This window comes from Nyctereutes procyonoides, unplaced genomic scaffold (genome assembly GCF_905146905.1).
Source record: "Nyctereutes procyonoides isolate TBG_1078 unplaced genomic scaffold, NYPRO_anot_genome, whole genome shotgun sequence".
Taxonomy (NCBI): Eukaryota; Metazoa; Chordata; class Mammalia; order Carnivora; family Canidae; genus Nyctereutes; species Nyctereutes procyonoides.
The window spans coordinates 5,354,224-5,370,669 of record NW_026575020.1 but is presented as its reverse complement, the minus strand read 5'-3'; the positions used below and the strand labels follow the sequence as shown (position 1 = coordinate 5,370,669).

At 48.2% G+C, this 16,446-nt stretch overlaps 1 protein-coding gene across 1 annotated transcript in view; it reads right to left on the bottom strand.

The window, feature by feature from the left end:
* Positions 1 to 16,446, bottom strand: part of PIP4K2B (phosphatidylinositol-5-phosphate 4-kinase type 2 beta) — a 28,472-nt gene that overhangs the window by 8,534 nt on the left and 3,492 nt on the right. The window contains exons 2-7 of the mRNA XM_055326251.1: positions 8,962 to 9,059; positions 5,658 to 5,754; positions 2,671 to 2,823; positions 1,717 to 1,863; positions 650 to 688; positions 58 to 171 (exon numbers count right to left, since the gene is read on the bottom strand). Of these exons, the coding sequence (XP_055182226.1) occupies positions 58 to 171; positions 650 to 688; positions 1,717 to 1,863; positions 2,671 to 2,823; positions 5,658 to 5,754; positions 8,962 to 9,059 (648 nt within the window). The remainder of the gene's footprint in view (positions 1 to 57; positions 172 to 649; positions 689 to 1,716; positions 1,864 to 2,670; positions 2,824 to 5,657; positions 5,755 to 8,961; positions 9,060 to 16,446) is intronic.

The following is a 16,446-nucleotide window of genomic DNA, read 5'->3' as shown; positions in this document are numbered from 1 at the left end:
TCTGAGGACAAGAGGGGGGCCTCCTCAACCAAGGTGAAAATAAGGGTTACTAAGTACCTCTACGTCCCGTTTCAGTTTTTCCAGGAAGTTCTTTTTACTCTCCTCTCCCACATGCAGCTTCTGCCCTTCATTGAGGAAGTCATTGTCTTTGAATGTTGGCAAGTCCTTGGCCTGGGAGAGCAACAGCACTGTTAGGCTGGGTGACCTAATACACTCACCCCAAGAGGTGATGGTACAAAAAGGGGAAGGGTCCTTAGAGCACGGGATGGCAACTTGTCAAATCAATAGGTTCAGCACAGGAGGCTATAGTCTCAGGCCTCAAGTAGGCAGGGATGGCAAATATGTGGCATATGTCACACAATGAGCCTGGACCACCTCGGGGCTCAGGCAGCCACTCCACGAGTCAAGCTGGACTATGAGACAGAAATCACCAGCCCTGTGGGACTGTGGACAACCCAGCAAGGTTGGAGAGCAAGGCCTAGGCCAGAGATGAGGGTAGGTGGGTGCCTAGTGACACAGCACTGACAGACTGCATGTCTGGGAACCAGGCCAGGGGCTGTGGTGGAGGAAGGGACAGGATGGCCGACAGAACGTGTTTCTGATTCCAAGCGACCCATTCCACACTTGATCGGTAGAGGTTCCAGCATACCTTCTCCTTGTCGCTTGCTTCTCTGGCAACAGTAGAGCCCTGAAAGGATAAGAGCCATCAGGAGAGGTCCAGCTGAGGCAAAGTCCGTTGAGCAGGGAAACATGCACCCGTCTTTGGGGAAAGGCAGCAGGTGAACGGAAGGAGGCTGGTTAGAATCCTAGAGGGGCCAGGAGGCAGCAATTTGTTCAACATCCTCTTTCACAGACCACTGTCAGAACTGAGTAGACACAAGGCCTGCGCTCAGCAAACAGGACTGTACTAAGACATAGTCCCTGCCCTCAGGGGACTTTCCTTCCAACAGAGGAGACAGGCATTAAGAAGTAGTTACACGATTCATTAATCCATCAATGACATGGGTGCTAGGTGGTACAAGGGAGGACCACACTCTGCAAGCAGGTCGCACAGGATGGTCTAGGCTGGGGCGGGGCAACGGTCCAGGCTTGCTTCCTGCAGGAAGTGACATCTGAGCCGAGAAAGAAGTAATCAGGTTGAGAAAGGCAGAGATGAATAAAAGAGCAAGGAGGGCAGAGGCTGGGCGGCCATGAGAGGCACTGGGGAGGAGCAGACCACAGGCCCTGCAGGAATGGAAGAGACAGCGCTGTGGCTGTGGCAGGGAGAGAGACAGAGGTGTAAGGTGACGAAGCACGAAGGCAGCTTTCAGAACAGCGGAGCACTACAGCTCACAGACACAAGCATGTCCCTTTCTGTGTCTAGAGACGTGTTTGTGCTGCTAGGCCACAGTGCCCTCACAGATGCCAGGGTGAGGGTGTCAGCACGCCCATCCCCAGACTGTGACCCTCAGTGTGCACGTCCTATTGACGGGAGCTGAAGAACATCAACTGTGATGTAAACATGGTGCATTAAATAACCTCTTGTCATTGTCACCTGGACTTCAAACAGCTTCTGACCCAAAGGAATTAGACACATCAACTCCAGTTCCCATTCTGTACCAAAACCTATGCTCCAGAGGCTTTCCCATTCTGTGCAAGGTGGAGCCTCGGCCCCTCCAAGCCTTGGGGGCGGGGGGTGGAGGGCAGCCCCAGAGCTGGAAACGCCAAGCCCTTTACCTTGAGGTCATATTTGCGGTGTACAGTGAGCCGGTGGCTGAACACATTCCTGGTGACCACCATGTAGGTCTCAACACCGTCCACGGTCAAGCGGTACATGCCCAGAAACTGCGGCAGAAGGGTGTTGCCATGACACTCCACGATGAACTAGAGCAGAGGGAGGAAGGTCGGCGGCTGAGGGACAATGAAGACACTGGGATGGACAGGGCTCTCCCCAGGCCTCCAGACCAGTCGTTTTTAAGATGGGTCCCAGGAGGTCCCAGGGGATTCCTTGGACTTAAACAGACCACGCCATTCCCACCCCCAGCAGGTTTGGCAGAGGCCTCTGGCTTCATGTTACTGGGACTCTGTTGAGACTTCTGTCTGAAATAGGCTTCTGCCACCAGAGAGTCACTGAGGCAGGCTAGGCCAGGGGCATATGAGGGAGATGGAGGCGGGGCTGCGGTCTGGGAAAGAGTAAGGGCCTCCTGCCAGGAGCTCTCAGCCATGCTGTGTCCCAGGGGTTCCAATGGAGCCCCAAAGATCAGCAATCCCATTCAGTACATTCCAGGTACTCCGGGGAGAGGGCAGCTTTCCCCTAGTTCTCTCCAGGACGGCTTCCTGACGAGTGGAGAGTCAAGATGGAAAGGAAGCTACCCTGCAAGCCCACAGGACCTCATTTAGAAGAAATGTGGCAGGTGCCAGAGTGGGAAACTTCCCAACTCTGACAAGAAACAGCTGTTCAATGGGGACTGAGTGGGTAACATGCCTTCATTTCTCCTTTTTCCCTTTTCACAAGCAGGCATTTCGGTTCAGCACACGGCCCCAGGGAGAGCCAGGCAGGGCCAAGCGCTTGGGTCTCGGGAGGCGGGGACCACCATGAGGGGACTGACCTCTCCCCAGGAAGCTGCCCAGGGGCTCTCTCCTCCCCCTTGCCACCTATCCTCTACCGCCCAGGCTCGGGACTCACCATACCTGGTGGTATTTCTTTAAGATGTTGTGCATCTCAGCCACATCCTCACTTGACACAGTCTTGATGACAAAGCGTCGGTCGTAGGTGGTGAGGAAACGTGTGCCACACCGGCCCTGGCTGTCACTGTTGATAGGGGCGCTGCGCGTTACTGAGTTCTGAGGGACCAAGACAAAAGCAGGCTGGTCTCGGGAGAAGAACAAGGACTCTTATCTTTACTTGGGCCAGATTGCTCTAAGGCCAACAATGCTGAGACAGGCAGGAACTTACCCACCCCTGGTCTCATGGGAAGTTTGCTTCTCTCCCAAAAGTCCTCCTGAAGAGTGGTAAAGTTGTTCCAGACCACCTGCTCCTAATCCCTGACTGGATGGGCAGAGGGCTGGCTGTGAAACATCTTTCATTCTGACCCCTGAGAACTCCCCTGTCAACTAAATCTCTGCCTCAGGCTGGGCCCTAACCCTGATGCCCACAGGTAACCTGACCTTGGGTGAGCCACTTCACATTTCCACTCCTGAACTTCCTGACCTGGAACACAAGGAGGCAGTCCAGGATGATTTTCCCAGTTTCCTGGGGTGACAAAGACAAAGCTTAGGAAACATTTAAGCAGGCCAGCATAGAGCAGCAATGGGCAGCCACCTCTTCCCTGTACATACATGCTGGAGAACCCTTCCCGAAGCAGGCAGGTGTTCCTGGCCTCTCTGCCCAGCACCTCTCCCTGAGCACCTCAAACTCCTGCTTGTCTGTGCAGAGCTATGAGGCAGTTCTGGGGAGCTTTTCTGGCTCTGACACTGCTCCTCCTCGAGGCCCCATTCCCATTAGGATCAGAGAGCAGTAGAAGCCTCCAGAGAGGGTGGAGGGGGAGGTGTGAGTCAAGCAAAGGGATGTGTTCACAAAGCAGACGCCGGGAGAGGACCTTTGAAAGGCGAGGCAGAGAGAGAGGCCCCAGCTGTCCCTATTCCCAAACAGACACATATAGGGATCTGCTCACAGAAATGCCTCCTCTCCAAGCCCTCTCATCAGCTCTCACCTAGGAGTCCACATTCTGCCTTCACCCAGTGCCTCCTCACAAGACCCTGGGGGCAAGAGGGAGTGCCACTTCTTTTTTTTTTTTTTCCACTTCTTTTTTTAAAGATCATTTATTCATGAGAAACACACACAGAGAGAGTCAGAGACACAGGCAGAGGGAGAAGCAGGCTCCATGCAGGGAGCCCAATGTGGGACTCGATCCGAGTCTCCAGGATCATGCCCTGGGCCGAAGGCAGGTGCTCAACCGCTGAGCCACCCAGGCTGCCCAGAGTGCCACCTTCAAGGGAAGACTCAAGTCTGAGGTAGTGAGGCGCTCTCTAAATTAAAAGGACACCCCCAGGGCAGCCCTGGTGGCGCAGCGGTTTAGCGCCGCCTGCAGCCCAGGGCGTGATCCTGGAGACCCTGGATCGAGTCCCACGTCAGGCTCTCTGTATGATGCCTGTTTCTCCCTCTGCCTGTGTCTCTGCCTCTCTCTGTCTCTATGAATAAATAAATAAAATCTTTAAAAAAAAAAAAGGACACCTCCAAAATAGGGTGTCCCCAACCCAGAAATGTTGAGTAGGGTACTAAGCCAAGGGCCTCACTCTCCTACTTCTGGTAAGATGTGCAGGTGCCCAGCCTCATGGGGAAGCATGCTTCCATCCCTGCCTAGTTTCCAGGCTGCGTGCTTGGATACTCTACACGGTTAGAGTCCCCTCCCTGAGCACCACACACCCCGTCTCCCTCAGTCGTGAGCACAGTCACTTGCCCACAAGGTTCGCAGAGAAAAAATGCAGACATGGAAAGGATGTGGTTAGAGCACCAAGGGAGCCGCAGCAGAAGAAAGATGTCTCAGCAACCTGGGGTTTCAACAGTGGCAAGAGTTTTCAGAAAACCTCCAGCTCCAATCAGGTCATGATTTAGCTCAGGGTTTGGTGCTGACAGAAGGGGCCGGAAGCTCTTCCCAGTACCTTAGACACAGCTGTTCTTGAGTATTCCGTCCCTGGCATCTCCTCCTCCTGCCTCCTGGCGCCTTGAGCATTCTGTCCCTGGCATCTCCACCCCTGCCTCCCCATGCCCTCCTCTTGGGGAATGGCATCTCTGCAGGTGGTCCTCCGAGTGGAGGGGAGCAGGGAGGGGCCTCATTGAAGTGCATTCTGCTCCTCAGGAACTACTCCCTGAAAGGCTTGCTGGGATCCGGCTGGCCAGCCGTGAGGCATTATAGTATTTTAAAAGATTTGGACATCCATTTTAAATTTCACTAGGAAATGCACTCCTTTTCTTCTCTCCAGACAACCACAAATCAGCTGTATTTCTTACTGCTAGCAAAGTAAAGTGGAAAATTCTCCCACAGTTATTGGCAGATTGTCTGCCAGGGGCAGAAGGTTGGAGGCAGGTGTGAGGTGGAGCAGGAACAGAAACCACTGAGTAGGAGTCAGTCTGTACCATCCCTGATACTGGGACCTGGCATTGTCAGGCCCAGGAGGAACAGTCGCCAGCCACGCCTGCCCCACTCCCGCAGCAGGCCAGGATGCATGTAGGAGGCGGCCTGTGTACCTGGCAAGGTTACACTACCCTGGAAGTCTTCCTTTTCTACTCTGTCTTATCTGTTTTAAGAGGCCTCATCACCCACTGGCAACAATTCTCTCTCTTAAGCCAAACTATGGAGGAGAAGGGTTCTTGGGCCTAGACTGGGAATGTCAGACTGAGATGAAGCAGCTTCTGCAGCCCCTGTCCCTCCCACGGCTCTTTCCCCCACGAGAGGAGTGTGAGCCTGCCAGGCAGCTTCAGAAGCACTTCTAGGGTTTTGACCCCTCCAGGAGCCTGCAAGCACCCAGGTAGAGACCAACAGGCTGGAACAGGACAGCACAGGAAGGCATAGCACAAGGACAGTAGACAAGTCTTTCCTCAAATTGTCCCGTGGCCTCCTGACCCCACTCCACTCTCTGACCCCTCTGACTTTGAAAAGAAAGCCCATAGCCAGTACCTGGTAATCCTGATCATCAATCCCAAACCTCTCCCGGAGATTCCGGAACACCATGGGGCAGTACTCCTTAAACTTAAAGCGGCTGGGGAGGTTCTCCCTAGGGCAAAGCAGAGAAATGTCTTTGTGAGCCTCTCCTTGTCCATCTAATTCTTACATCAGAACTTCTCTGGGTTTGGTCCACAGGTCACCGGGATCTGAACAATCTGCAGCACTCAGGATGTAGGTTTCTAGGCCCCAGAAATTCTGGAGATGAGTCTGGAAATCTGCACTTTTAACAGACAATCCTGGTGATTCTGAGCATGTAAAAGCTTTTAAACTTCACATCCGTGTGTTCATTTTGTAAAAACTAGTTGAGCTGTATACTTAAAATTTGTGGACTTTTTCTGAGTGTATGGTCTCTTTTGACAAAATTTACATTAAAGGGGAAAAACCCTCACCTGCCGAGAAGTGTGACAGAGTGTAGGTCCACTGCTTAAGAGCTATACTTGCTACATGTGAGTGGCTGCATGTGAACAGCTGCTGTGAGGTGGATGGCAGTCTGGCCACTAAAAGGAGTGGCCTTTCTTGACCCAGGGACCCTTTCTTCTGAGGATGCTTCTATCAACACGTTCTAAAGATGGTTACATCCAGGAAGCCCTACGCTGGGCTTCCCTTGGGATGGAAGATGAGGGTGCTTTGGGTTGAAGAGGTCCTCAGTCAACTGACTAGGATCCCATTTTTTCAGGAAGCCTCGTCTGTGGGCTGCTGGCACCATCTCCACCCTGCCCACCTGTTAGTCAATAATCCCAGGAGGGGAGAGAATCGCCTTGAAGGGATGCCTTCTCTGAATCCTCCACCTTTACAATGTCCCCTTTCTTGGGAACTCCCTTTGAGAAATACGACTCCCTGACTATACTCCAGGATGACATACTTTGAGGAAATAAACAGCAGTGGCTTCTCATGAAGGTAGGGGCCTGCTCTACCTCATGTGCCCTTCTTTTAGTAAACTGCACCGTAGTCCAATAATTAGCACATCAACAGTTGCTAAAAGGACAAAAGGGATAAAGAAAGATAAATGAAGAGATTGGACACTCTGCTTTAGGCCAAGATGTCAAGGTGGTAGAACTTCACCAGAGGCCACAGACCCTGAAATAGGCAACAGAGCAACGTCTTCTTCCAGAGCCCTGAGCCCTGGGACAGACCCACCTCCTTTCCTGACTCAGGGCCAAGGACTGCCTCTCCTTTCTTAGAAGGTATAATATTGTGATACAGTAAGAAATATATATTTAGCCTTCATTCCTGTTTTAGGCACAGAGCAACTAAGCCCTTGGAATTTCTGAAGTCATAAGAGCAATAAACATGTCTTTTTTTATTCATAACAAACCCCTTTCAACATTTCAACAAGCCCTGTTACATTCTAGTAATGCTTGTTTCTCAGACTTTCAACCACATCTGAGTTTATGTTAAAAAGGTGACTTGGAGGAGGGGGTGCTTGGGTGGCTCAGTCAGTTAAGCATCTGCCTCTTCATCTCAGCTCAGGTCTTCATCTCAGGTTGTGAGTTCAAGCCCTGCATTGGGCTCTACACTGGATGTGGAGCCAACTTTATTATTATTTTTTCTAAGATTTTATTTATTCATGAGAGACACAGAGAGAGAGAGAGGTAGAGACATAGGTAGTGAGAGAAGCAGGCTCCATGTGGGACTGATGGAGGGACTCGATCCTGGGACTCCAGAATCACACCCTGGGCCAAAGGCAGGTGCTCAACCGCTGAGCCACCCGGGCATCCAATGGAGCCTATTTAAAAAAAAAAAAAAAAAAAGAGAAAAAAAAAAGTGACTTTTGGAGAGCCGCATGGTAACTTCTGGAAAGACTTTGAGGGCTGGGTGCTGGTTGCCAGGGGAACCAGCCAGCAGGGAGGGGTAAAGGGCTGGGGGGTCGAGCCAATCGCCACTTGCTGATGATTTTATCAATCACGCTTTGCAATGAAGGCAGGGCTCAGGAGCTCTAGGCTGGTCAACATGTCTAAGTGTGGGGAGGGTGGTGTACCTAGAGAGGGTCCGGGAGCTCCGTGCCCCTCCTCATACACCTTGCCCCATGCATCTCTTCCATCTGGTTGTTCCTAAGCTGTATCCTTTATAATAAACCCATAATCGAGTAAATAAAATGTTTTACCGCATTCTGTGAGCCGCTTTAGCAAACTCACTGAATCCAGGGGGCGAGAGTCATGGGAATGTAGGACCCACAGCAAGTTGGTCATTAACACAGGTGACAACCTAGACTTCTAACTGGGATCTGAAGGCAGGAGGGCAGTTTTGTGGGGCTGAACCTGAGGGACCTGATGCTAAGTTCGGGTAGATAGTATCAGAACTGAACTGAATTGGCAGGACAACCTGCTGGTATCCTTCAGAATTGCTTGATTCCGAAAACCCAGTGAAGTGAAATGTGGTGGCAGTGTGAGAGCAGAGCAGAAACAGGAGTCTTTCTTCTATACAGGTAGCCACTTAGCTCTGAAGACAGATGGCTTCTAGAATAAGATGTTGATATTACTATGGCAGACAGAGGCCACTAAGGGATATTTTCAAACCAAGCTTCCCCTCTAGGCTAACAGTCTGGCAACAGTGAGGTGACAGAGCCCAGCTGGAGGGATGCCAGGGACCGTGGGACAATGGAAAGTGGTGCCAGGATGCAAGCGCAGAAAGAAGGGTGTGGGCAGCAAGAGCTCCTCCGGATGACCCAAGATGGGCTGAAAAAGTACGGCCTCCCAAGGGCTTAGAGCAGGCCCCACCCTGCATGCTCCAACCTGGAGATGCCCTTCAGACACCGTCCGAGAAGCCACGAGGAACAAAAGTGGGAGGAATTACTTTGGATGGCACCCTTGGGCACCATGCTCAGCCTGTGGCTCACACAACCATCGGGAGAGAAAAGAGCTTGGCTGTATCCTGGGCCAGGAACATGTCTGGCAGCTTCTTGCCACAGACGAAGATCAAGATAGGGCCACTGTTGTCAGCCTCACAGTAGATACCACAGCTCGTGAGCAGCTCACTGCTACCTAATCTGGCCCCAGATGAATCACCCAGGCCTGGACCACATGCCCTGAGGGACCCTGGAGGTAGGCGGATACAGGAGATGACAGAATGACACAAACAGGAGAGGCACATAATGAATGCATTTTCCCAGCCAGTTTGTCAGCACTGAGATCCAGGTGTCGCTGTCACACCCTGCCAGGTGCTGGCTTGGCACTGCCATGTGCAAGTTTTCAGAAGTTCTCTGCCTTGAGGGAAAGGACTACCCACAAAACCTGAGCCCACTCAGGAGGCCACTTACTTATTGAAGAGATGATTGTCCACCTTGATCTTGCTGTATGCTTTGAAGTCATCCGGCATTAGCATGACAGGGACAGGGACATTGCTCAGCTCATTGATCTGCAAAGCAAGGGAAAAGCAACATTCTCAGCCAGGAGGCCACCTGCCTCAGAGACACAATATGCCACAACGTGAATGCCACCATCTTACCAAAAACATGTCCATGGATTCCCTCCTTGCCTTTATTTCTGCTCTTCTTTTCAAATAAGTTCCTAACCCATCTCCACCTATTGAAATTCTTCCCACCTGCTAAGTTCCAGCTCAAAAGGCACCTACTCCATGAAGCTTTCCATGATTCTCCAGACCATAAATGTTCTTCTTCATTCTGGAATTCCTGTGCTTGTATCCATCCTTTGGCCATAACACAGTCTCCCTCATATCATGGTTAATGCTTATAAACCTCGCAAGCTTGCTAGACTATAAGTGAGGCAAGACTGTATTACTGATCTTTTTAAGCAAAGGTCATCTAACTGATCTCTGGAGGTTCCTTCAGGGTTGGCCCGGTGATTTGCTTATGGCAGGTACTATATAAATATTTGTTAAATGTAGCAATAAGTGGATCAATGAATAAACATTACACAACCTATGTGGGTACTGAGGCCTTTAACATCTTTATACAAATTGTGGGTCACTCAAGATGTCAGGATGGGGTAGGAAAAAAAGCTGGATGAGTTTGTGTGGGTATGTAACTCATCTCCAAAGTAAAGGATCAAATTTAAAGTGAGAAGAAGAGGTAGACATCTAGCCACTGGCTCACTCTTACTCTCCTGATTAAAACAGGGCCAGTTCCTAAAGCCATGTCCTGCATTATACTGAACTGGAGGAGATGGGGTAGGATGCCTTGCCCCCACTGCAAGCAAACCTTCCCATTGGCTTTCATCCCTCTTAAGGGAGCTGGAGGCAGACAGGGAGCTGGCTTCCCATTGGCACAGAGCTCAGAGAGTATACCCTGCCCTTCCCAGTCCCCAGCTTAGCCAATTAGTGGTCTAATTAGCCACAGATGTCCTCTCCCCTCACAGCAGAGTATTTGACATTTGACCCTCAACCCAGTTGCCACTAATGCATTCAGGATTTACAGAGGAAACCTTAGGTCTGCCTTAATGGATGGGGGGGGAGGGGATGCACAGCCTTAGGTCTTCCAGAAACCTTCCTTGCAAATCCTATTATCTCAATGAGGCCCATGTGGCAGTGAGGGGATAACAGAGAGTCATTAGGAGCACAAATAGGGGAAACAGCATTTAATTTGCTGCCCCTTTCATGCTCCAAACCTTTTTTATTTAGAAATGTCAGAGGACGGAAGATGTTCAAATTAATGCAGTATCTGGGCTGGGGAACCCTACTTTTCTAGCAGTGGTGAAAAACCTAATTTGCTCCTGGGGAAATGAAGGCACAGGCATGTGTATATATGGGGAGGCGGCAGAAACTGGCAGTGGGGCAGAGACTCAATAAACTCCTGGCCCAAAGTGATGAGCACAGACACAAGAGTATATCCTGTATGAGTCTATTTACATGAAATTCTAGAACAGGCATCTACAGTGAGAGAAATCCAGTAAGAGGCTGCCTCGATTGGCTGGGGGCAGCTGACTATGAAGGGACATAAGAGATTTGATTCTGGGGTGACAGAAGTGTTCTACGTATTGTTTGGGGTGATAATTACATGACCATATATCTATCGAAATTCATCATCTATCAAAATTCATCAAACCAGACACTGAAAATTCTCAGCACCCAGGTCTATGGTACCCACCACACCGGCTTACCAGCCACATGAAAAAAAAAAAAACCACACCAATTCCCATTCCAGGGGGTGCTCACGAGGGAACCTGACTGTGAAGTGTGTGCCTACAGAGGAAACCATTCCACTTCCTTGTTTTCCTGTCAACAGAAACAATTCATGGTAGCTGTCCCACTTCCTTTTTCCTGGCATGTATTGCTTGCTTGGCTTGGACAGTTGAAGAAGTTAAGAAGTTCATGGCTCTTGTGTAATCCCACCTTTTCTATTTTCTAGTTCATCTTCCACACTGACTCAAAGGGCATGATTTTATACAGAATGTTCTAGAATGTACTACTCATTGATTCTGGGTTAGTCTAAAATCTAGATTTGGTGTGAAGGCCAGGGCTTGATGCAAGAACAACTAGAAAAGACTGAAGCCCTTGCCTGAGAGCCAGCCAGGGTGGATTTTTCTAACGGCAGCTATTCAAGAATGCTCTATTTGTTAATTCTCTGTAACTTTTGATTCCACCTACTTCAGAAGGTCGTAATTTAGTCAGTTTTTAGTTCTCCCTTCATCTCAATTCTTGACTACACAACCCAATGGCAGGAGATTTCTGAGATAATTTTTGGTGAACAATCCATATATATGAACTAGGTGAGGTAGGCTCACCCTTCATTTCCACTGGGCCCATGCAGATGATTCACTCTAGGGATTAGCTGTACTATTTTTTAGTTGTGCTAAATTCTATCACCCCAGAGAGTTATAGCCAATTTCAATTGAACAAGCACTTAATAAGATACCTACTACATGCTTCACTTCATGTCAGGGAGGAGGGGGCACACTGCACACTGTGCACACAAAAAGGAGGAGGCTTATTCTATTATCTGGGAGATGAGACAGACTCATGGCACAGAGAAACTCAAAATCAAGTAGTATACAATGAGCGCGAACACGGGGAAGTGACAGCAAGAACAGCTGAGGGTGAGGTTAATATGGTCACAAACTCCTGGCCCTCACACATCAGGCTAGAAACTGAGCACCTAATGCCTCTCCTGGTTTTGCCAAGAGCACCTGACACTGGAAGACTACAAGATCATGTTATACCCCCACTGAAGATCTTCCATGGCTCCTCATCAATCCCAGGGTAAAGTTTCACCTTCTTAGCCTGGCATTTAAGGCCTTTCCTGACCTGGCTCAGACTCTGATCTGACAAACTCCTTTTCAGTTAACCTCTACAAATGTATTGAGGGCCTTACTATATATGCCAGGACTGTGCCAGAGCTGGGGATACAACAATGAGAAGGTGGGCTCTGTCCAGCTGGGAAAACAGACAACAAAGAATACAATGTGATGAGTGCTGCAGAGTTATGAATAAAGGGAGGGGGGAGAAACAGGTGAAGAAATCGGTGCTGCCTGGGGATAGGATTCCCAAGAGCTGTTTGCTAGAGGAAGCTGTAGAGAAATAAATGCATGTGAGAAAGGCCTAGGATGGTAGTTCTCAAAAAAAAAAAAAAAAAGAGAGAGAGAGAGAGAGAGAGGGTAGGGGGTAGGGGGAAGGGAATCCCCAGGTAGTGGAAAGAGTCAGACCCAAGACTCAAGAGCTTAAGTACGGTGTGTCACAGTAGATTGGCAGGTGGCAGGGTAGGATAGAAGTTCTAAGGAGTGCACGGAAAGAACATAGGAAGATAGGGGAATGGCCTAGCCTATTATTAATATTAATAAATAACAGCTGCTTCTTTTTAATGAATACCTAGAAGTGGTTGGGGCTTTATGTTATATATTATATATCACAGGCAATGTTATATATTATATATCATAGGCATCACATAGATATCACATATTGTGCTATTATTTCTATTTTTTTAAAGATTTATTTATTTATTTTTATTTATGATAGACACAGGGAGAGAGAGAGAAAGAGGCAGAGACACAGGAGGAGGGAGAAGCAGGCTCCATGCCGGGAGCCCGATGTGGGACTCGATCCCGGGACTCCAGGATCGCGCCCTGGGCCAACGGCAGGCGCCAAACCGCTGAGCCACCCATTTCTATTTTTTTCTATCCCCTATTGCTATTTTTTTTAAATAATTTATTTATTTATTCATGAGAGACACGGGGGGGGGGGGCAGAGACACAGGCAGAGGGAGAAGCAGGCTCCACGCAGGAAGCCTGATATGGGACTCGATCCCGGGACTCCAGGATCACGCCCTGGGCTGAAGGCGGCGCTAAACTGCTGAGCCACCTGGGCTGCCCTGTGCTATTTTATTTATTTATTTTTTATTTTTATTTTATTTTATTTTATTTTATTTTATTTTATTTTATTTTATTTTATTTTATTTTATTTTATTTATGATAGTCACAGAGAGAGAGAGAGAGAGAGAGAGAGAGAGAGGCAGAGACACAGGCAGAGGGAGAAGCAGGCCCCATGCACCGGGAGCCGGATGTGGGATTCGATCCCGGGTCTCCAGGATCGCGCCCTGGGCCAAAGGCAGGCGCTAAACTGCTGCGCCACCCAGGGATCCCTGCTATTATTTCTAATACTTAATTGCCACACTAATTGTTATTAATCTGATTTTGCAAAAGAGGTTCAAGAAACCTTCCTCAAGGTCACAGAGACAGGATGTGCAGAATCAGGATTTGCTCCCAGGTCTGTCTGGTACCCACACCTTGGCTCTGTATACAGTGCTGTGTGAGCCTTCTTCTGGATAGCTAACTTGACTGAGGCAGTGTTCCCCATTCCTTGCTTCTCTCTTAATAATCTGCAAGGAAAGTGTTTCTGCTCATCTTACAGAAAAGTAAAATGAAGCTCCAAAGCTATTAGTAAGGGGCAGAACTTGGATTTAAACTTAGATTTGTCCACTATAAAAACCTAGACTTGACTATGCAGGAAATGGGAAGTATTCTTGGGTTCAAGTCTGGGAATTCACATGATAAAACGGGTGATACAGAAAGGTATCCTGGAATCAAAATCAAGCAGGGATTGGAAAAGGTAAAAATAAGCAGTAAGGCCATTTATAGGGCCACTTTAGTAGTTCAGGTGATAGACTATGGCAGCAGGAAGAGAAGAAAGGATAAAGCTAATAGAATCATCCAAGATCTGGCTAAATGACACTTCCTCTATGAGAGCTACCCTGTCTTCCCCAGGTTGAATTAGATGCTCACTCCTCTGTGCATCTTTATATCGCAAATGGCACATTCATTTTGGGCAACTGTTTGCTTACATGTTTGATTCTTCCACAAGGCTATGAGGCCCTAGAAGGAAGAAAATATGGTATCCATGTTTATGCACAACAACTGGCACAGAGTAGCTGCACAATACATGCTGGCTAGGGGGATGGATGGCGAGAAAAAGGGGACTGAAGTATGGCTAACTCCAGAATAAAGAGAAAAGAGACAGCAAAGCTGTTGTGACCATACCAAAGACTCGGTCTGGAGGGTGGGAATGAAGGTTAAAGTTGGCTATGGAGTCTATGACCAGATGTAATGAGTCTATGATGTAAAGATCTTGTTTTTAAAGATGTGTTTGTTTATTCATGAGAGACACAGAAAGAGAAAGAGAGAGAGGCAGAGACACAGGCAGAGGAAGAAGCAGGCTCCATGCAGGGATGATGCAGGACTCCATCCCAGGACTCCATCCCGGGACTCCAGGATCACACCCTGAGCCAAAGGCAGCCACTCAACCGCTGAGCCACCCAGGCGTCCCTATAAAGAATCTTAAATAGCAGAGAGAGAAGAGTAAACTTTATGTGGTAGACAAAGGAAAGTAACTAAAAGTTCTGAAGCATGAAAGGTCATGACTTCTTGAATGTTTCAGGAAGATGTGTCTGTCCTCTATTATCTAGCATAATCCTGGCTGACCCCTCTCACCTTCAGCATAAGCACACTTTGGTATGCATATTCATTCAAGTATCATGCTAAGTACAACATATTAGGATGGTAAATCTGCTGTATCTCACAACATGTAGGTGGTTTTTGGATTATCCACATGATTAACTCCAGGAGCCATCAGCATAAATAATAAGGAGGCTAAACGAGTTGAGTAAGAAATTCAGGAGCAGAGAATTCACTCTACACTGATCCTACTGAGATGAAAATTCAGTCACTAGTTCCAGTCTGTTGAACTTCTGAGTCCAGAAGCCTCTACTTCCCTATGTGACCTTCATAGGAATTGTTACCCAGGAGGTGTGGGCAGGGCACGCAGGTTTCCTGACTTGTCCTGCGATTTTGTGGGTGGCTCAGCAATAAGCTGGCTACAGCAGACAATCATGTTCACCTGCCACCATCAGAAAATATGATATACTGAAAAACCCTAAGACCAAGGAAGTCCAGGCAACACCTCAAGCTAGAGAGGGAAGTGGGCAAGAACAGAGCCACAGGTGCCAACAAATTCACTCCTAGGTTTATTCCTCCTTTTTCACACCCTGGTTTTTCTTCTCTTCCTGTTCTCCATGAGGTGGAAAGGTCTGGTGAAGGGCAAATTTGTCCAAAGGTCTCACCAGAGCAGGAATATTTACCAAAGATTTTCAAAGTAGCAGAGCAAGAGAAAAAGGCAGGTAAAAGAAGTTCTAGGTCTGCATTAAGCAAAGAAAATGCATGGACAGAATGGGGGTGGAGTGTGGGAGAGAATGGAGACTTAAGAATGAATCTGTTCCTTACACCACAAACAGAAATTAATTCAAAATGGATTACAGAGACTGAGACGCCTGAGTGGCTCAGCGGTTGAGCGTCAGCCTTCAGCTCAGGGCCTGATCCCAGGATCCAGGATCGAGTCACACATCAGGCTCCTTGTGAGGAGCCTGCTTCTCTGACTCTGCCTGTGTCTCTGTCTCTCTCTCTGTATCTCTCATGAATAAATAAATAAAAATCTTTTTTAAAAATGGATTACAGACCTAAATGTAAGAGCTAAAACTATGAGAGTTTTTCTTAGAATACTGGAGTAAATTTTCATGACCTTGGGTGAGGGAAAGCCTTCTTAGATATGCACCAAAAGTGCAAGCAAAGAAAATACATAAATGGACTTTATCAAAATTAAAAAACCTGAGCTTCAAAAGGTACCATCAAGAAAGTATAAAAGAAAAAAAAAAGAAAGTATAAAAGATAATCCAAAGAACAGGAGAAGATACTTGCAAATCATATATCTAATAAGGGACTTGTACCTAAACTATACAAAGAACTCGTATAACTCCAGGGGCACCTGGGTGGCTCAGTCAGTTAAGCTTCTGCTTTCTCATGATCTCAGGGTCCTAGGATCAAGCCCCACATCTGGCTCCCTGCTCAGAATTTCCTGCTCCCTCTGCCCTTCACTGCCTCCCCCCACCCCAACTAGTGCTGGAGTTCTATAAAAACAAACAAACAAAAAGCCCTATTAATAACTCAACAATGAAAAGATAACCCAATTTAAAACTGGGCAAAAATGTTTTTTAAAAATGGACAAAGGAGGGCAGCCTGGGTGGCTCAGTGGTTTAGCGCCGCCTTTAGCCCAGGGCCTGATCCTGGAGACCCGGGATCCAGTCCCACATTGGGGTCCCTGCATGGGGTCTGCTTCTCCCTCTGCCTGTGTCTCTGCCTCTCTCTGTGTGTCTCCATGAAGAAATAAATAAAATCTTAAAAAAAAAATGGACAAAGGATCTTAACAGACGTTTCTCTGAGGAAAATATACAAATGGCCAATAAGCACATGAAAAGATACTCAACACCATTAGTTATCAAGGAAATATAAATCATAATTACAATGAG